The sequence below is a fragment of the Aulonocara stuartgranti genome (assembly GCF_965226115.1).
Source record: "Aulonocara stuartgranti genome assembly, chromosome: 2".
NCBI lineage: Eukaryota > Metazoa > Chordata > Actinopteri > Cichliformes > Cichlidae > Aulonocara > Aulonocara stuartgranti.
In genome coordinates this window covers 26,259,095-26,280,441 of record NC_138940.1, presented here as the reverse complement: position 1 = coordinate 26,280,441, position 21,347 = coordinate 26,259,095, and the positions used below count along the sequence as shown (strand labels likewise).

Below are 21,347 nucleotides of genomic sequence, written 5' to 3'. Positions count from 1 at the left end.
CACCGTGTTATTCTTGATGATTTATTGAAAGTAATTAACATTTAGACAGTAATGGTTAACAAGTCCTGAGATGGGAAGATGACATGGTGCTGTGGGATTGCAGGGCAGCCTGAATGCACTGAAAGGCTGGCCTAAACCCCAGATTCCAAAGAGGCACCACAGAGTTCCTGTTTTCAAGCCTCCTCTTCATTCAACATGCCATCTTCACGGTACAAGAAACTGTAACATTACTCGTTTTCAGGCTACCTTAGTTTTAATCATTTGCATCTGATTACACTTAATTCATTAGACAGACAACACTAAATGATCGATCACATCTAATTAAAGACATCCCTTGTGTATTGTTCGAGCAGGTATCTCCGGATGTCAGCTCGCACCACAGAAACTTTGGTGGTCGGTTGCCACCTCATCACTGGCTTCCCATCCATTCCCACCAGAAACTTCTCAAAGTTCCACTTGATGTCACTAATCTTAAGAGGCTCCCAGAACAACCGGCCGTACATGGGACCAAAGTCTTCTCCGACAGCGGGGCAAGAGCTCTGCGTGGCACAAAGAACTTTTAAGTAAGACTCAGAACAACACCGCTCAGGGCCATATGTTTTCTCTGCCTTTATAAATGCTCATGAAGGCATGAATTATATCTAGTGCATCCAGTCTGTTTCAAATACAGTGGGGCAAGTAATTATTTGATCCCCTGCTGAATTTCTAAGTTTACTCTCTTCCAAACAAATGAACAGTCTCTAATTTGGTTTCATTTTAATAATGAAATGAATTAATGCATGTCATTGAATGAAATAAGTATTTGATTTCCAATAAAAACCAAGTTACCAAGCGGCAGCCAAGAAACCTAAAGGATTTGTTTCTGTAAAGCGGAGTGGCCCAAAATCCCTCCTGAGATGAGCCAGTGACCAACTACAAGAAACAGCTTACCATGGCAAACAAGGTTCCTTAACCAAGTAGTAAGTCGTGGTTTACTTATGGATAAAATACTTATCCGCTCAATGATATGCAAATCAATGTACAGCTTTTATTTAATGTGTTTTTTTCTGGATTTGTTGGTTGATATTCTGTCTTTCTCCATTAAAATGAAAATGCTAAAATTAGAAAGCTTATGAATTCAGCAGGGTATCAAATAATTATTTTCCCCACAGAATATAACTAAACACATGTAAAGAGTCTAAGCATTGAGAGCAGACAGTAGCATTCATAATATACTTGGAAAAAAATAGTTTAATAACATGTAAAATACAAAATTTAAATGTAAGTTTCAACTTACAAAGACTCAACTGAATTTCACACACAGTTTCTTACCTTAAGGAAAGTATAAACCTCTTGCTCATTTTTCCCATTCACATCACCTTTCTCAAACAGCAGGAAGTTTGGAACGAATCCATTGCCAGGCCTAACGTATCTGGAATCCAGAAAAAGGACATCCTATCAGTGGACATGCCCCTGAGTACTTTACTGCTTGGCAGCTGCCCTAGATTCCCTACAAGCCGAGTAAAGCCACATAGTGTATTGCAAAGGCTTTGCTATGGATCTGTGATGACTGATGCAATCTGAGACATACGTTCTGGGTGTGCTGCAGAGACTCTCGAACAGAAACTGCCAAAAGATGCTTTCATGCTTTAATGAAGTTTTGTTGATTGACAGAGGATTTACCGTTATTGCACATTCCTGTCTACATGCTGCTTTAAAGCTTCTCACCTTACAGCACATATATACGGCCTTGCGATAAGCGTGTGACTCAATACTAGGGAATTTAATGTTATCACATCAAAATCCTATCGAGTTCTCTGGAAAACCATGACCTTCATCGACCCTAATTCATTCATGAGTATTTTTTAAACAGTGTTTTCTATGGGGCAGACTTGAAGTGCAGTGAAAGACAAAGATTTCTCACTTTAAACCTGGCAGGATTTCATGCCTTTGCCCTGGTTCCTGTTTTCCAAACTGGTTGCAGGGGAAGCCAAGAATAGTTAACCCAAGTGGGTTCATTTCCTCATACAGTGCATTCAGTTCTGATGAAAGAAGAGAAAAGAGTTCAGGTGGAGAAACCTTTTCCCCCCACCTCTTTAGTTCTTTTTTAACTGCAGCACAAAACAACGCTGCCTGTGCCATCTCTTACCCACATACTGACTGGTGAGTCCTCAGTATGTAGCCACGTTGACAAAGAGGACAGCCTTGCCTGCATAGTCACTGAAGTTCACAGTCTGACTACCATTTAGAGTTTTTGCTCTGTATTTGTAAATGGTGCCTTCCACGGATGAGTTGCATTGCTGCAGATACAGACAAAAGGTCGAAGCAGTTATGGTTGCTTTAACTTGCTAACAGCTTATACAGTTAAGGTGAGCAAGAACACAGAGAGTCTGAACATGAATTGCTTCAAGAAGAACACAATGTACTCTCAGACTTCCAAACAGCACACAATATATATTGAAACACAAAAACCTGAAGCTGGACTTAACGTGGACATAACCTCTCACCTCACACAAATGTTTATGAGGGGTGTGTTTAACCTTTTGTTCAGTCACCCTTTAAATGATCTGCCACAGTGAGTGACTGAAAAATGACAATGTTTCATTTGCGTTCTTGTGGTAAATGTTTTTTCACCTAATGACCAATATAGCAAACAATTAATCACAGGCAATCAGCCAATAAGTAGAAGCATAATGAGTGGCAAATATTTGCAGGTATAGAACTTGCCATTAGTAAGGAAGATATTTATTAGTCTTATGTGATGGTACTGGCTATCTTCGGGATCGGGCGTCTCACTTGGACAAAACAACACATAGGAAAATCTCATTATCAGCTACTTTTTCGTCCCGGTCAAGGTCAAATAAACAATCACCACTACAGATGTCAGGAGTTTGTTTGCCCAAATTGATCCTGAAGCTTTAACCAAATAAGCAGCATCAGGGACAGCTGCAATACTTCCCCTTCTTCCCCCTCCATACCTGCGTTGTTGTGTGGGCAACAGAGCTCCTTACAGTAAACATCAAGCTCTGTGTCAACAGGAGCACTCTGCTGACAAACAGTTAAAGGGACTTTAGCTGTCAAATTACCCTCACCCAGCCAGAAATCTTTACGTGAAATTACCAATGCAGCAGATGTGACTCTATATAAAATGGGTATCACAATATTCAAAAACATGAACGCAGAGGGCCATTACAGTTCCAAATGGCTCTGTTTTAAGCTATTCGCTTTTGTTGATGCACTTTATCTTGTCATTATGGCTGATGATTGCCAGATGCTTCCTTAGACGGTCATTTTTCACAATAAATCAGCACAGCTTGGAAAAAGGATGCAATCATGCTTAGAAATTCACCAACAAAAGAAGCCCAGAGTAACAGGTGTTTATGTTTCTATTCAAAGGCTTGCTGTCCAGCATAAGCTTGAATAAGCAGTAATAAGCAGAAGTTATTGAAAGAGATGTGTGTTGAGCACAGATAGTGAGCAATTGGGGAAGTTATTGTCGCTCAAACTTCCTCATAATTTAACGCAAATAATTTGATCTTTGACAAAGAACATTCTGGAAAACACGGACACAGGGCCAAACAAACAACTGCAAGAGTAAAATAGACCTATGCTGTGGAAGACTGTTTTTCCATGAAAATCAAGCAACACTCACCTGATAACCTACAACGTAAACAGGTGAGCCGGGTAGCAGCAGACCGAGCAGCAGTAGCGGTAACACGGCCCACATCGTGCAGTCCTTCGCCCAGACGCGGTGACTGCTCTCTGTGGATGTCTGTCTTCTCGATAAATGAACTGGCTGAGGTGTCGTCATCTGTTGACGTGCACCGATTGTGAGCGCGGATGAACGTGTCAGTAGTCTCCAGGTCAGAAAAATACCTATTCGTTCTTAGCGCTAATGTTGTGGCCTATATATGCCAAACAAATAATAAACAATTACAAATTACAAATTACAATTCATACCGTGTACATTATAACATGCCATAATAGACCCATTTCTGTAATATACTCACATATCTATATTATTGCTAATATATATTGTAATATATCTATATCACTAAAGCACTTCTGGATGGATGCAAACTGCATTTCGTTGCCCTGTACCTGTGCATGTGCAATGACAATAAAGTTGAATTCTATTCTATTCTATTCTATTCTATTCTATTCTATTCTAAAAAACAAACAAACAGGAAATTCTTATTTTATTCGTCTAACCAAGATTTAACCCACAAACAAGACAGGGAACACGTTACATATATACAAAGAAAAAAATAATAGTAGATGTACGTTTATGTGTGTGATGTTGTCAAAGATATCGGGGATTTTAGACACCTTGAAACCGCTGCAAAAGTTAAAGAAGAAGTACAATCCTGATCAAAAGTTTAAGACCACTTGAAAAAAGGCAAAAAATCATATTTTGCATGGCTGGATCTTAAGGTTCCAAGTAGAGCTTCAGCTTTAGATCATGATATATTAATAAGAAAACTGGAACGTTAATGTGTCAGAGGGTTAGTTTTAAATTGGGTCCGGAGTTATTTAAGTGACAGGAAGCAGTTTGTGAAATTAAATGGTGGTTGCTTGTGGTGTACCCCAAGGGTCAGTTTTGGGCCCAAAATTCTTCAACTTATAGATGAATGACATTTGTAAAGTGTCCAAAGTATTAAAAATGGTTCTCTTTGCTGACAATACTAACATATTTTGCTCTGGTGATGATATGCAGAATTTATTGGATGACATGACTAATGAAATAAGTAAAGTGAAGTTCTGGCTTCATAAAAACAAATTATCGTTAAATTTGAATAAAGCTAAAATTATGTAATTTGGAAATAGTACAAATACAAATGCTAAGATTCAAATAAATGGTGTTGATATTGAAAGAGTAAGTGAAAATACATTTCTGGGGGTAATAATAGATGAAAAACTTAACTGGAGAGCTCACATAATATGTATTCATTCCAAAGTATCACAAAGCATTGCAATATTAAACGATGCAAAGCAGGTATTAGACAGGACATCACTTCATATTCTCTACTGTTCACTGGTTTCACCATACTTAAGCTATTGTGCAGAGGTCTGGGGCAATAACTATAAAACCACATTACATTCACTTTTTACTCTTCAAAAAAAAGCAGTTCGAATCATCCACAATGCAGGTTATAGTGAACATACAAACTCACTATTTTTGCAGGATGAAATATTAAAAATTGCTGATCTAGTGAAATTCCAAACAGCACAAATTCTATTCAAAGCAAAAAATACAGAACTACCAGGTAATATTCAGAGTATGTTTTTTTTTGAAAGAAGTAAGTTCTAATTTATGGAGGACCACAAACAATTTAAGGGTTTTTTGTAACTTCAAAACAGGGAAGGTATGTACTACAAGAAAAAGCATTTGTGTTTCTGTGCATAGAGTGAAACTGTGGAACAGTTTGAATATATAACAAATATAAAACAGTTAAAAAAGAGTTATAAAGACATGATCTTCTTGAACTATAAAGAAAGGGAAATTAAGTGAATGTCTCTATTTACAAAATTTCATGATGTGATATTATAGTATATAGTATATCAGAAATCTGTTCACTTTTTATTACAGATTATATAAGTAAGGAAGCTGACTAAATATTGACTGATAACTTATGGCAAAGGGGTGGGATTAAATAAGTGTGTACTTCTTCCCACTCCCTTTTGACATGTAAATGAATCCGAACAGAGGCACTATTGAAATGTACTGACTTTATTTTGTATAGTATTTTTTCTCTAATTTTCTTTACTAAATGTACCTGTATATTGTTTACATGTTCGAAATAAATTCACAAACAAACAAACCCTGCTTATGCAGTTCAACAACCTGGCCACGTTCAAAAAGGGAATGTTTTTTTGCCTTTGCAATCAGAACGTCATGACGGTGTGACTACCTGACAGAAAATGACAATGAATCCACAGTTTTGCACAGATTTAGATTTCTTCTTGTTGCATGTTGAAGCTCTACTTGGAACCTTGTTAAGTTCCACAGAAGACAACTAAAGTGGATGATGACAGAATTATTTCCATGGTTAAGAAAACCAACTTTACAGTGTTTATCCAAGTGAAGAACACTGGGAGAGCTAAGACTATCTACACTCTACAATCAAGAGACACCTTCATGAATCTCTAACTTACTATTCAGACAGAGAGCATGAGGTTCTGTGTGCATGGCCTTGGATTTGTGTGTGTTTGACTGTTGGATTACTATTAAACAGAACACACTGGAATTAAGCAACAGGGGGCACATTACACTGAACAAATCAGGATCTTTCTGCTTGACTTATCAAGCCAGTTATGCAAGATTAGTTTACCCTAACCGAGGACCTCTCTTGTAATGTGTTGTTTTTCTTCTGTTTGGAGGATTAAATAATCATGTCTCGTGAATCTGAGATTGAAAAAATAAATACATGTAGAACTCAGTGTGTATTGAATACAAACCAGCTGAGCTGCACATCAATATTGAGTTGTACTTTCAAATCTGCCACAGCACCGACATGGCAGCAGCTTTAGACACTATAAACTCAGCACTAACCTGTTGTCTTATTTAATGAATCATTTCAATGTAAGCAGCTATCTCCTGGAAGTTTTCAGTCTTTTGAATATGTGGCTTTACAGCTGAAGGCCCCATCCAAAGTTGTGTTTCTTAATGTTTACAGGCCTCCCAAATACTGCACAGACTTTTTTAATGACCTCAGTGAACTGCTGTCTGTGATCTGTGTTGATTTTGACTGTGTAATTATTGCTGGGGATTTTAACATTCATGTGGACAACCCTCAGGACAAAGGGACTAAAGACCTGAGTAACACTCTGGGCAACTTTGGGCTGACTCAGCATGTAACAGAGGCCACACATAATAGAGGACACACTCTTGACCTACTGATCTCCAAAGGCCTGAGCATTTCAAAGGTTACTGTGTCTGATGTGGGCTTATCTGATCATTACTGTGTTTTCTTTGAAAGTAAAATCTCAGCCCACACAAATATATCAACAACAGTGATCACAAAACGGTGTATAACTGAACACAGTAGTGCAATTTTTAACCAGGTCTTCCCATTAACACCTGACCTGCCCAGAGGGTCAGTCAATGAGCTCGTCAATAGCTTCAATGCTAACATGTTAAATGTAATGGACACTATTGCTCCCATTAAGGTGAAGGTTATCTCTGGAAGGAAGAAGTCTCCATGGAGAAACTCCACACTGGTGAAAAATGAAAAAAGAGAGTGTAGGAAAGCTGAGCGCAGATGGAGAAAAACAAACCTCCAGGTTCATTATGACATTTATAAAGAGAAACTTCACAATTATAATTTACAACTGAGGAATGCAAGGAGGTCCTACTTCTCTGACATCATCACTAAAAACAGCCATAATGCTCGGGTCTTATTTTCTACAGTTGACAGGCTAACAAACCCTCCTGTGTCAGTGGCAGCTGAACTTCATTCGACCATGGCCTGCAATGACTTTGCCAAATTCTTCACTGAAAAAATCCAAAAAATTAGACAAGCAATTGGTACATCAACAGCAGATCCAGGATATGTACTGTGTCCACCAAAAAACTGTTTAAACACCATGAAACAGTTTCAACCTATTAACAGCAAAGACCTGGAGGACATCTTAGGTCAACTGAACTCCTCCTCCTGCTGTTTAGATGTCCTGCCAACAAGTTTTTTCAAAAAGGTCTCAAAGACTTTAGAGTCAGACCTGTTACAGATCGTCAACTTTTCTTTATTATCAGGTGTGTTTCCAGAATCACTAAAAACTGCTGTAATCAAACCTATACTGAAAAAGGACAATCTTGACAAGACACAAATGAACAACTACAGGCCGATCTCAAATCTCCCGTTTTTAAGTAAGATCATTGAAAAAGCAGTTTCTCAACAGCTCAGTTACTTCTTAAAACAGAATAATTGTTACGATGCCTTCCAGTCAGGTTTTAGACAGAACCACAGCACTGAAACCGCTCTGACCAAAGTGTTTAATGACATATGTCTGAATACAGACAGTGGAAAAATGTCAGTCCTAGTTTTACTGGATCTCAGTGCAGCATTTGATACAGTTGACCACAACATATTACTCAAACGACTGGAGAACTGGGCAGGTCTTTCAGGAACTGTACTAAACTGGTTCAAAACATACGTAGAAAACAGGAAATACTTTGTATCAATAGGTAACTTCACATCTGAGCAGACAAGTATCACATGTGGAGTTCCCCAAGGTTCCATCTTGGGACCCCTTCTGTTTAACATCTACATGCTCCCACTGGCACAGATTATAAACAACAACAAAATAAACTATCACAGCTATGCAGATGACACACAAATATATATCACAATGTCACCAGGAGACCGAGGCCCTGTACAGGCTCTTGGTAAATGCATTGAGGAAATCAATGACTGGTTGTGCCACAATTTTCCCCAGCTAAACAAAAACAAAACTGAGGTAATAGTCTTTGGCGCCAAAGAAAAATGATTACAGGTCACCAGAGAACTTCAATCTATACATCTAAAAACCACAAACCAGGCGAGAAATTTGGGTGTAGTGATGGATGCAGACCTAAACTTAGAAAAACACATTAAGACAATAACAAAGTCAGCTTACTATCACCTCAAGAATATATCAAGGATAAAAGATCTGATGTCTCAACAGGACCTGGAAAAACTAGTCCATGCATTCATCTTTAGTAGGCTTGATTACTGTAACAGCATCTTTACAGGTCTACCTAAAAAATCAGTCAGACAACTACAGCTCATTCAGAACTCTGCTGCTCGAGTCCTCACTAAGACCAAAAAAGTGGACCACATCAGTCCAGCTCTGAGGTCCTTACACTGGCTGCCTGTCCGTCAGAGGATAGACTTTAAAGTTCTGATGCTGGCCTATAAAGCTCTGAATGGTTTAGGACCAAAATACATCAATGACCTCCTGACCCAGTATGAACCATCCAGATCCCTCAGGTCATCTGGATCCGGTCTTTTATCAGTTCCCAGAGTCAGAACCAGACACGGAGAAGCTGCATTCAGCTTTTATGCTCCTTATATCTGGAACAAACTCCCAGAAAGCCTCAGATCAGCTGAAACACTCAGTTTATTTAAATCCAGGTTGAAGACTCACCTGTTCTCAGCTGCATTTGAATAAAGCACCAAATCCACACTTTAAGCTTAAATTTCAAAACTTACATTTAACTACTGATTTTATCTACTGTTCTGATTTTATCTGTTTTGATTTTATATACTGTTGTTTGTTGTTTGTTTGTTAATTAGTTAGTTAGTTTATTTGCTTGTTTTAATCAATTTTAAATCATGCTTTTTATTTGTTCTTGTTTCTAATGTCTCTGTAAAGCACTTTGAATCACCTTGTTGTTGAATTGTGCTATACAAATAAACTTGCCTTGTCTTGCCTTGCCTTGTGTTTATAGTAGTTTATAGTGTCAAATCTCACCTATTAACAGAGATACTGCAGTGTGACATAGTTTCAAAAGTGCATATGTTACTATAACTGCTGCTATAACTGCAGTCAGTGTGCTTTGAATGAAACATTTATGCTAAAGTAAATGAATAAAAAGCTCCTGCGGTGTTACAAGTTGAACTTACCCGAATCTTCATGAATGCATGAGAGCTAAGCGGCCTACTGTTGGTTTATTTTATTCATGGATCATTTCTCTTCCTCTCTCCTCTCCGGGATCAGCTGTTGCCATGGTGAGCTGGTACTTGGCCATATGCCCTGTGGGTGGCTGACAGGAGTCTTTGCAAGCCTGTTCGAGTGTATCGCTCACTGTATTTTGTACACAGCGTTCGGCTCAGATCTGCAGGCCAGAATAAGTTGTTATGCAGCGGGGAAGCAAGAGGCACCAGAAGGGCCAAATATCCCATGAATTTCTCTGGTTAAGGAGAAATACTGAAATTTAATTGATTATGATCAGTTGCAAGGGGCTGTGAGGACATGAATAAGTGCACATACAAATACTTTTATACAGTATATATAAAATAAAATGCAGCTTTGTCAAAACTCCAGGTAACACAACAGAAACTTGGGTGCAGATTTCTGCCATATCTTCTTTGTGTCATCCTGAGATATTCTTGGACTTAATCATTACTGTTTAAGTAGAGCCAATTATAAGAAAAATGTGATTCTTTCTAATATTATGTGGGAATAAGGGAAAAAAACATTGTTTTTAAATCTTAAAGTTTAAAGCATAAAGATAAAGACCTACACTACTGTAGATGCTTTAGTATTGCATGGATCAGAATTTCACTGTTTTTTTCCGGGTTTGTTCACAATTCCATCCATTTTGTATGAGATCTACAACACTGCTGACTGGAATGCAGCCCCAAATCATGACAGAGGCTCCACTGTGTTTTACTGATGGCTATAGACACTCACTGTTGTACCTCGCCCCAAACCTGCTCCAAACATATTGCTGATAATTTGGACCAAAAATTTAAAACTTGGATTCATCACTCTGCAAGATCCGTTTCCACTGATTATCAGTCTAGTTCTTGCGTAATTTGATATACCTCAAACTTTTCTTCCTGTTTTTCATTCGGCTAAAGAAATGGGAACAACAGGCCACAAACGCAAATCTCACACACAACTCTGGCCAAAACATAAACGTGGCGTTTTCTATATTCACCACACGAGGGCGACGATGAGCTCACTGTTTTCTACAGTCATTGGTTTCTCCAGCCAAGCAACCAGCGGTGGCATCAACACTAGCAGACGGTCCAGTGAGTCGCTGGGCTCGTCTACGTTCCTCGGAGATGGCGTCCCTTCTGCAGCCAGATAGAGTTGTCTATCTGGTTCGTGGGGAGAAAAAAATTAGAGCCCCCCTGTCTCAGCTTTATTTCTGTCGCTACTGCAGTGAGCTACGATCTCTGGAATGCGTGTCTCACGAGGTACGTTAGTGTTTTTCTCATCATCCTCCGCTAACAGTTAGCCTTTTCTAGCTACTTTGTTACCTTCTGTTAGCTTTGACAGGCGGGAGGGACTAGTTCAGCCATATGCTGAGTTGTCTTGCCAAGCCGTTTGTCAATCAAACGGTCCCCTAATTTCATTGGTTGTACGGTTTCACTTCCGCTTGTTGAAAGAAGCAAGCGCAAGCTAATGAGCCGTTGCTATCTGTCGGCTTTAGCATTAAACGCACAGGTTAGCTTATATAAAGCTGTGGGTGGCATGTTCTCTAATTAAAACAAGTACACAAGCAAAATATTTTGATGTCGGTCTGTCCTTGCTAACGTCCTCACTGTTAAAACCTTGTAAACCTAACTCAAAGTTACAGACACCACGCCCAGAGCGATTTAGCTAGTAGCATCACCATCATCATAGGATACCCTGACGAATATTTGTTAATATACTACTACTTGATTGAAAGCTTAACTTTTACTTCATTGAAGAATAGATAAAAATGAAATAAAACGGGTTCCCCTGTTTCATGGTACCATACTGTTCTAAGGAATGGTACAACGATAATCCTATTTATTCCTGATAACACTGTTGGTAATCAAGCAGTTGGGAAGCGTGTTTAAAATACACTTTAAGACTGACTTCTCTGTGTTCAGGTGGACTCCCACTATTGTCCCAGCTGTCTGGAAAACATGCCGTCTGCAGAGGCTAAGCTTAAAAAGAACAGGTAAGATTGATCTGCTTTTCTTTGCAGATTCGTAGAAAAAGCTCCGTGTTTATATTCCACCCCTTATGTCACTATGTAATTAGCGACCTTAGTTTCATTCTTAATTATTGGTGTGCTCTGTTGTAGGTGTGCAAACTGTTTTGACTGCCCGTGCTGCATGCACACACTATCTACTCGGGCCACCAACATCCCAGCTCCTCTGCCTGATGATCCTACCAAGACAGCCATGAAGAAAGCGTACTATTTGGCCTGCGGCTTCTGTCGCTGGACCTCAAGAGATGTGGGCATGGCTGACAAATCAGTTGGTGAGTGCTAGTTCACTAATCCTAGTTAACCTTTTTTTGGTCAAGGCTGTATTTGTTCTCTGTGACTGTCTAAAGTCTGATGTTTGCATTTTGTTCACTGCAGCCAGTGGTGGATGGCAGGAGCCGGAGAACCCTCATACTCAGCGGGTAGGTTTTTTTTCCACCCTGTGGCCATCTAAATTTTTCTCAAGTTGCTCACATGTTTCCTGATAACACATTGCTTGCTTTTAAACTGATGTGCCCCTGAATAAGTGACACCCTCAATAACACAACCCAGGCTAAACTGAAATAGCTGAACATTTGCTTAGGCTACAAAACTGACATGCACGAACTGCACATGCTCCCATTTATTTATTTATGTCTTGCAATGAGCGTCTTTACACACATGTAGTTATTGCAGGAAGTCAACTGTTTTAATTTTTGCAGATTATTATTATTCCACAGTTTTCTACAGCTTTAAGTCTATCACATTTTAATACAATCATACGAACTTGTAAAAAAAATTACATAAGTTGCGTTTACTAAGACCAGTATAAGCCAATAATATTCTCCAAGCTATTAATTAAGAAAAAAACTATATTGCATATAGGGACATAATAAATTTGTGATAATATAGGTATTGATATGAACCTATACTATATGTAGCATAATGTATCTAGTTCTCTTTTAAATTACAATATAGTCTGTTTTTATAAAAGTACATAAAGAACTGATTCTTGTTTGTTTGCTCCAGATCAACAAACTGATTGAGTATTACCAGCAGCTGGCCCACCGAGAGAAGCAGGAGAGGGACAGGAAGAAGATGGCCAGGAGACGACAGTGCATGCCCCTGGCGTTCTCGGTACTCTGCTCTCTCTGAGCCCCACAAATGAACAGCTTCATGTTAGCTGTTGCCTCTGTGTGGTTTGTCGTTATTGCGAATAGCAGCAATAAATTGCAAATAACAAACTAATTTACATAGACTTTGATTTAAATAATAAATACAGAAATATTTCTTTGTGTCAGTAAGGATGTCATTTGATTTGCATGCTTTAAGCCAAAGCAGGCGGGAATAGACTTGCTGTGCTTGGTTTACAGATTCACACCATGCCCATGCTGTTACCCTGCTTAAGAAACAAATGTCATGGTAGTCACCAGTGTGATTTGCCTGAACGTAGCGGAAAATGTGCACAATGAGTTTTATGCCCCCCTGCTTTGGATGTGGTCTTCACGCTTTGTTAGCTTGGTGCATTGTTCACACCTGCCGTTTTCTTCTTTGACAATTAACATCCATTAATGCAAACCCGTCTTTCCTATCGCGCAGTGGAGCCACTTAAGCTGTGATATCCTGCAGTTGTTTTCCATCACTGATGCATTTCTGTTGCCGTTGCATGTCACCAAATATCAATAATGTTTTGCTTGATCGCTTTGGTTTCACCTTGTTCTTTATTCTCTCCTTTTTCCTTTTTTTTCTTTGCTTATGCACTCTGACATTTTGGTTTTTATCCCCCAGCAACACACTATTCATGTGGTGGTGAGTTGTACTTTTTCACAATTTGGGTATTCTCATCTTTTACAGTAGCACTGTTTTCTATTTCTATCTGTTCTTGTCTGCTCTGTTACTGACTGACCTCACAGATCACATGAATGTTTCTTGGGTAAATGAGACCGAGATCCACACAAGGAGAGCCTTTATGTTGATTAGAGGGAGGGAAGCTACAGAAGATCTTTCTCTTTCAAGACATTTATTCATTAAATATGAGTTGATTCTCTTCCTCTAGTCTAGAGTACAAAGGCTCTTCTTTCTGTCTCTTACCACTGCTAATTTTAACAGTTTGTTCTTTATTTGTTGTTTTTCCACTTCTTTACATTTTTTTTAAATTCTCAAAACTTGCCATAAACTAAATTTTTTGGGTCAGGATGTTGTGTTGTATTTGTCATGTAGATAAATAACTGTAGATGCATATTTATAATCATCTTGACATTTCAGTGTTCACTAGGCTAGATCTCTGATCATGTTTTGTCCTCCAATTCTACTCAGGAAAAATATGGCCTTGGAACCAGACTGCAGAGACAGAGGCCTGGAGCTCCACTATCAAGCCTGGCTGGCCTTTCGTGAGTTTTTTTATATTTTTATTATCATGTTTATCTGCAGTTATTGCAGCTTTTAACACATCCCATCAACCGGTTTTGTCCTTTTGAACTTTTTTTGACTTTCAAGGTCAGCACCTGTTTTCAATGTCTCACGTCTTTGACATGCATATTATCAGTGACTCAGATTAATTTTCTGCCGTCCACAAACCATTAGTTTGATTAATTTCAGGGTGCCATAAAAATGAATTTACAGAGCCTTGGAACTTGTCTTTAGATACTTATTGTAGTTAATCCATCACAATGAACAGTTTGTCACCTTTTTTCTTGTTCTCAAATTGCATCATCACCTTGTACTGATATAATTGTTAACAGAGATCGCTCACCAGAATTCATTCAAGGACCCTGCCTAACATTTTGGATTAATGATTAGCTGACAAAAGGCAGCGTATTGATAAACTATGCTGTCAGACCGAGGGGACGAATGTAAAGCTGGCGAGGACTCTCTGAAAAGAGTGATGTGTACTTGGTTGTCTCTTGTTTCAAAGGACTCTTGTTCAGTAGCCAAGTATGAAAAGTTGGATGCCCTTGAAGGCATCAACCTTAAGTTTTCCAAAGTTTCTTTGTTCTAACTGTAACCGTGCAACTTTTATGTGAGTAGGTTATTTATAAAGAGCTAGAGCCTCCAAAAATACCTGCACTGTTTGCGTTGCAGTGTATGTAATTAACTTCCAGTTACTTTAAAGACTGTCATTAAAGAGAAATAATAGCTGTTATTTCTCTTTTCTTTCTTAAAGAGAAATAACAGCTTATTAAGCAGTATTTATGTTAATCTAATTAGCCTCAAAGAGGGTGAAGACCAGAAGGAGATCACCATTGAACCAGCCCAGGCACTTGATGAGGTGGAGCCCCTGCCTGAGGATTGTTACACCAGACCCATCAATTTACCTGAAGGTATGGTCTTATCTGGTGCTCGCTGAACAGTACCGAGAGCTTGTCAAAGTGAGGTCAAGTTGAATCTGTAATTTCTCTTGTCTTGCAGTGACCACGCTGCGACAGCGGCTTCTGCAGCCAGACTTCCAGCCTGCAGGGGCGTCTCAGCTCCACCCAAGACACAAACACCTCCTGATGAAGCGCTCGCTGCGCTGCAGGGTCAGCACCTCTTCAGGCTTTTAGTGTTCCATATCTATCAAAGCCTCTCTTTTAATAGATTATATTTACATGAGTCTTTTTTTTTCCCCCTTCTTCAGAAATGCGAGCACAACTTGAGCAAGCCAGAGTTTAATCCTACTTCAATTAAGTTTAAAATTCAGCTGGTGGCTGTGTGAGTGCTGCTCTTCTGTTTACGTTTGAAACATTTTTTTCTCAGCAGTTTATCGTCAAGTATAAATGTTGTTTAGTTGGATGACATCGGGACATTTTTCATGCAAATGCATGAGCACATTAACCCTCCTGTTATGTTGCGGGTCAGATTGACCCAGAACAGAAGAGATGTCACATGTCATCTGCATCACTACAGAAAATGAAAAAAATTAAATTATAAAAGAAAATTGTAAAATAATCAATGCCAGTGTTTCTGACACTTTTGGATGAGTAAATTTGCCCCAGGTCAAATTAACCCAGGAGCATAATTGGTGTTCCTGGAGACCAACATAACAGGAGGGTTAAATGGAGACAGTTTTCACTGTGTGCTTTTTCTTCTTTTTGTTTTGTTTTCAGGAGTTTAGACATTAGGTCACTCTGACTGAATGTTTAGTGATCTTTGGTGTGTTAGTGTATTGACTGTCTGCCTTCCTCTTCCTCCCACAGGAGTTATATCCCAGAAGTGAGAATTATGTCCATTCCAAATCTCCGGAATGGGAAGGTCAGTGTCTGCACGAACTTTGGTAGATTATCTTGTATTTTAGATTTTTTTTTTTTTTAAATTCTGTGCACACTGCCAGCAAAAAGTTTGTTACATGCCTTCTCATTTAATGTTTTTTCTTTATTTTCATGGCTATTACATTGTAGACACATCTCTGCATGTGTACACGACATCTGCAATTTTCCAAAATGAATTTTATCTGGTCTATTTTTAATTATTGATGCATGAAAGCTCTGGGAATTTGAAGTAAAAACCATTTCAGGTGACTACACCATGAAGCTCACTGAGAGAAGGCCATGGGTTTGCAGAGCTGTCAACAAAGCAAAGGGTGGCTACTTTCAGGAATGTAAAATATAAAACATGTTTTGAGTTATTTAACACTTTTTTGTTTACTACATGATCCCATATGTGTTCATTCATAGTTTTGATACCATCTGTGAGAATCTACAATGTAATTAGGCATGGAAATAAGGAAAAACCACTAGTGTACACATAAACTTGGAAACGATGACAAGCATTTGCCTTATCTTTTTTCTTTCCTGCCATTCGCTGTTTAGGAGAGCCAGGTGCTGCTGACCCTGACCAACCCAGTGGAGAACATCACCCGCGTCTCACTGACCTCTTGTGAGGAAAATGACCCTGATGAGATTAATAGCACTGCAAAGGTATTTTATTTATTTTTTTAATCGCTTCTATTGACACACAGGCACAACAGTCGATCCGAAATTGATACAAAACTTTGTAACTTTAATGAAGTTTTTAAAATCTCTTGTAAGTAGAGCTGGGCGATATAAGATTTTTTCATATCACGATATGTTTTTTCATTTCAGGCGATAACGATATATATCACGATATAAGCCAAATAACTATATTTGTAAGATTTAAATGTGCCGTTGCTCACAAGTAAAATGTGAAATAATCAGCAGCTTGTTTTGATTTAAATATTTATTTCCCATAATAAGTTCAACAGGGTAGATGTACTTAAGGAACATGAGACTTTTTCAGATAAATAAAGGCAAATATTGCAAACTACACAAAAGGCAGCCGCTAAAGCGTTTAAGTTTCAAAATAGAACAAACGAAACAGACTAAATTGTCAATTCCACTTAGAAACAAAATATTAATTCTAAAAATAAATCTTAGTTTGTTTTACAGAAGAACAGACAAAACTGACTAACTTTTGTCAATATCAAATAAACTGAGAACTAAAAGGAAATTCTCCTTGTTGTATAGCTTAGCTTTTCAAACAGTTTTAACAGTTACTTTAATCTGACAAAAGCCGAATGACGAATTAGCGCTTTCAGTCAGACATTGAGCATGCACCGGTTTATTGTATTTCCAGACTTGCTTTCGGCACAATTTACAGTGCGTGCTACTCTGTTTTTTGTCAGACTTGAAATAGCCGAAATACCTTCACACTACGGAACTTCTCTGGCTCTTCCGTTTGACAATCTCTCCGGCATTGGAGCCATCATGTTTTCTCTTCGGTAACCTTCGGTCACGCACTCGGTTGATTTTTCTCTAGTCGGCACACTCATTTCCTCCATTACCCGGGCGGCACGGCGGCTGGCTGCTTCCCAAACAAATACACATGTCCGGCTTGGCACTTGTGCTGTACGTAACAAGTCACGTGACGTGACGCTGCGGCTATGCTTGGTTCGGCTCTGCGCTACTTAATTTGGATTGACTGTTCTTTTTTCTTTTTTTTTTTAAGAGGACAAGAGAGATGAGGCCTATCGCAATAGTTTAACTTTTCTATCGAGAAAAAGTTATTTCGCAATACATATCGTTATTGTTCTATCGCCCAGCTCTACTTGTAAGTTCTCAATTTTTTTCTTTCGTTTTGCCTATTGACATTTTAGAAAGCAACCACAAATGCATCCAGTGAAAGAAACTTCAGACTGCAAATATTAGACTTGTTTTCAAAATGATAACCAGAAGAGCCGCTCTTATAGATAATTAAAGACTTACCTGTTAATTTTAACGGAGGTTTGTAATATCATTAATAGGTTCAAAGAATCCAGTTGTTTCACTGATTTCCTTTCTGAAATCTGTATCTTTGTGGTAAACAAGCCCAGGTGCTTGACTGGGTGTGTGTCACTGATAGAAAACATTTGGTGTGGTATGAAACAAAAAATATGACAAAAGAGGCCCTCAAGCAGCAAGATAATGCATCAAGTGAGAAAAGGAAAGTATTTGGATTTCACAAGTGCAGCAGTTGGTCTCCTCAGTCCGCAAGCAGTGATAGAAAAACACGTGATGCAACACGGTGGTAAACTTTTTTTTTTTTTTCCTAGTGTGCTGGCACCATATACAAAATGTGCATATGTTAGCCATTTTGTTCTATACTTATACCTTATTTATTCAAATTTTACTCAGCAGCTCGGCTGTTTTGCAAATTGGCTTGTCTGTAGCCTTCGCGTCATCTCTTCATACTGTTAGTCACAGCTAACAGTGCTGCCTGGTGCACTGAGGCTCTCTGACTATAGGCGTTTTTTTTATTACCAGCCTCTTTAGTGATGAAGTCATGGGCCAGCTCGAGTAAGGTAGAGCTCCTGGCCAAATAAGAGCATCCTGATGACCCATTTCCATTGACATTATGGCCAAACGGAGAGTGCAGTCCCGGCTTTCTGCTCGATCTGATATACAAACACCTGAGGGATATTGCGAACCATATCAAGCTATGCTCGGTTGAGTTTTATCGCTACTTCTCATGGCTAAGTTCACCCACCTCCTACATATATTTTATGTACTACATCTGTTCTCTCTGTAAGTCTTTTGACAGCTGAAAAGAAGCATCAATTTTAGCAAAAAGTGTGATTCAGTTGACTTATTTTCCCCCTTAAACACAACACAGATATAACAGTCAGACGAGCATGAGTTTTTATGTGAGGTGTCAACTTCAGAAAAATACATCTTTTTATTTAATAACCACCATTGTTCATTTTAAGATGCGATTAACTTAGAAAGAAGTGTAATAATTCATCTTAATGTGACTCTAACATTTAAAATCTTGCTGTAAACATTACTGCTTGTTATTTTTTTCAGGTTTTAGTGCCCAGTAAGGAACTACTCTTAGCAGGAAAGGATGCTGCTGCTGAGTATGATGAACTAGCCGAACCTCAGGACTTCCAGGACGACCCAGAGTGAGTCAACACACAAACCCACGCTTGCTCTTTAACAGTAATGGCCTGAGAAAACACCCTCACTCCACTTGATATCTCTGTCTTTTCCACAGTGTTGTTGCCTTCAGGAAATCCAACAAGATTGGTTTCTTTATCAAAGTGATCCCTCAGAAAGAAGAGGATACGGATGTCACGGTTTCTTTTAAGATCCGACATGACTTCCGCAACCTCGCTGGTCCCATCCGGCCGAGCGAGGAGGGAGCCGACACTGCCGCTGAAGCCATCTGGCTCACTCACCACGTGGAGCTGAGGCTGGGACCCCTCGCTTCCTGAACCCAAGTACTGCGTTCACCAGTGTTAGGCTCTTCGAACTAATACCTTCAAACTGGGATTAATTTAATTTAAAACTGATTTCTGATTCAGCTCATTGAAGCTTAAGGATAATTTGGCACCTTTAAGGCTTTCAGATGCTGTTGTTATGCTTTGGCTTAAGCCACATCAGCAGATCCCTGTGCTGCACAGTTTATAAAACTATATGAAACCATGACTTGTTGCACACTTAACTGATAACTATAGATTCTTGGTCCGGTTTATTGTTGCCTAATGTACCCAAAACCTTCTCTTTCTCATCTTAAACACTTTATAGTTCATCAGTAAGAGGCAGTTTAGCATGTGGTTACATAGAGGGGACAGATCCTTATTATATGCATATCGTTTCTGACTAAAATGAAGCTTTAATTTGATTACGGTAAATATATATGCCATATTTGTTGCTCCCAGCCTTTCTCTCCACACCCTTGACGAACGTTTTGTCTCAGCTGTGTTGTGCTGTGGGTATTTTGTGAGTTTTTTGTCTCTGCTGTTTATAGATTATAGAAGTTTAAGTTCAAAGTCGAGGGAGTGGGATTATAGAAAGATGAGCAGAATCAGAAATCAGAATAGAGAACAATCTGTGTGAATCCCAGCCATGAATCACACACACACACACACACACACGCCTCTGCGCTTTTAGCTTGTGTATCCTTCAGACAGCAGTAGGAGAATAACATGCATGCTTCACATATATAATAAAAAACCATACATGCTACACAGTATCATCACAATTATTGATTCCGTAGTATGTTTAAAACGGATCTCCTTTGGATAGATATGATCGTTTTATTATTGTCTGAAGTTGCACAGTAACCTAATGGCACTGTGAGGAGGATTCATGAGAAACTGTACAAATGACATGAAGTACAAAGTGCCCGTCATTTCTGTGTATTGAAACACTATTTTTGTCTGATTTGAAAACTTGCTTTTGGTTCATAGACCTCACTGACCTCAATGTCAGTGCGTATTGTTAGCTGCTGCCAGTTTTCTTTTTGGTCTTGGTTAAAAAAAAAAACAAAACTGTCCTTACATCACAGTTAATCATCTGTGCTGGCTAATAAATAATGCTGTCAAAGAGAAAGCGTAAATGTCTTATGTTCTAGGGTGATGCGAGTTTTAAAGTGGTTATTCCAGACTGTGCTCCACTCTGCTTTTGACATAAAGCTGGGTTTCTAGCACTTTTCCTGCTGCTGTGCCTGAAAACAGTGCTATTATTAAAGCAAATGGCTTAAAACTGTAAAGCTGCTGACTTGAGATTTATTAGACTGCCTTTTATAAAAAGAAAAAGTATTTTAGAAATCTATCAACAAAGTAAAAATGACTGAATTCATGTTTTTGTTTTCAAATTGGAGGCGTCACACTGGACTACATAACATCCAACCAATGAAACAAATTTGTCCAGGAATGCAAGTAAATGACTGTAAATTGGCATCTTAATTAAAAATAAAGAATTAAAAACCGTACATTAAAAAAAATTAATAGATAACAATAATTATATTTTGGCATAAAAAATAAAAAACTCTTGCACATACTGGTGGATTAACTATTACAGAAACTCAGAAAACGGATTTTACCATTGCTGTTAATTTAGAGCAGCTGTGATGTAAACCTTACATTGCATTGCGAATAATCAGTTGCATTAAGGTTCAGGTGATATTTTTCCAAGTTCATCACTGCAATGAGCCAATGTAGAGCGATGGCTTTAAAAATATTGTCATATTTTAAAGCTTTTTTTAAAATAAAAAACTTAATTCATGTAATAGGAAACACGTTTGATTTGATCTCTATAACTATTTCTCTATGATTCTTTATATATTTATTTTTTTCTATATCTTCAGTTGAACCTCCATTTATGATATAGATTTTGTCAATGTAGTCTGCACTGTAAAAATTTAAGTGTAATTAATATTTATAAAATGACCTACAGCAATGAGAAGAAGAGAGAAGTAAAGATGATTCTGGTTTCAACTGAAGTCTTCCAGTAATTCGTTC

General features: G+C 38.5%; 2 protein-coding genes across 3 annotated transcripts; one reads left to right on the top strand and one right to left on the bottom strand.

Moving 5' to 3' along the window:
- Positions 1–7: 7 nt before the first annotated feature.
- gpx3 (glutathione peroxidase 3) lies at positions 8–3,877 on the bottom strand. Its single transcript, XM_082548798.1, has 5 exons — positions 3,632–3,877; positions 2,129–2,279; positions 1,904–2,021; positions 1,312–1,411; positions 8–539 (listed from the first exon to the last, which is right to left on the bottom strand). Exons 1-5 carry the CDS (start codon positions 3,788–3,790, stop codon positions 318–320), a joined length of 750 nt encoding a protein of 249 aa, XP_082404924.1. The 5' UTR covers positions 3,791–3,877; the 3' UTR covers positions 8–317.
- A 6,778-nt stretch (positions 3,878–10,655) lies between these two features.
- dctn4 (dynactin 4) lies at positions 10,656–20,436 on the top strand. Of its 2 annotated transcripts, XM_082508432.1 has the most exons (14): positions 10,656–10,886; positions 11,550–11,620; positions 11,747–11,925; positions 12,029–12,072; positions 12,659–12,766; positions 13,418–13,438; positions 13,946–14,019; positions 14,837–14,949; positions 15,038–15,147; positions 15,246–15,319; positions 15,805–15,859; positions 16,417–16,524; positions 18,907–19,004; positions 19,097–20,436. In XM_082508432.1, the coding sequence occupies exons 1-14, from the start codon at positions 10,752–10,754 to the stop codon at positions 19,314–19,316; spliced, it is 1,410 nt and encodes a 469-aa protein (XP_082364558.1). In that variant the 5' UTR covers positions 10,656–10,751; the 3' UTR covers positions 19,317–20,436. The 2 variants fall into 2 exon arrangements, with proteins under 2 accessions (XP_082364558.1, XP_082364559.1); XM_082508433.1 differs by lacking the exon at positions 13,418–13,438.
- The last annotated feature ends 911 nt before the right edge of the window (positions 20,437–21,347 follow it).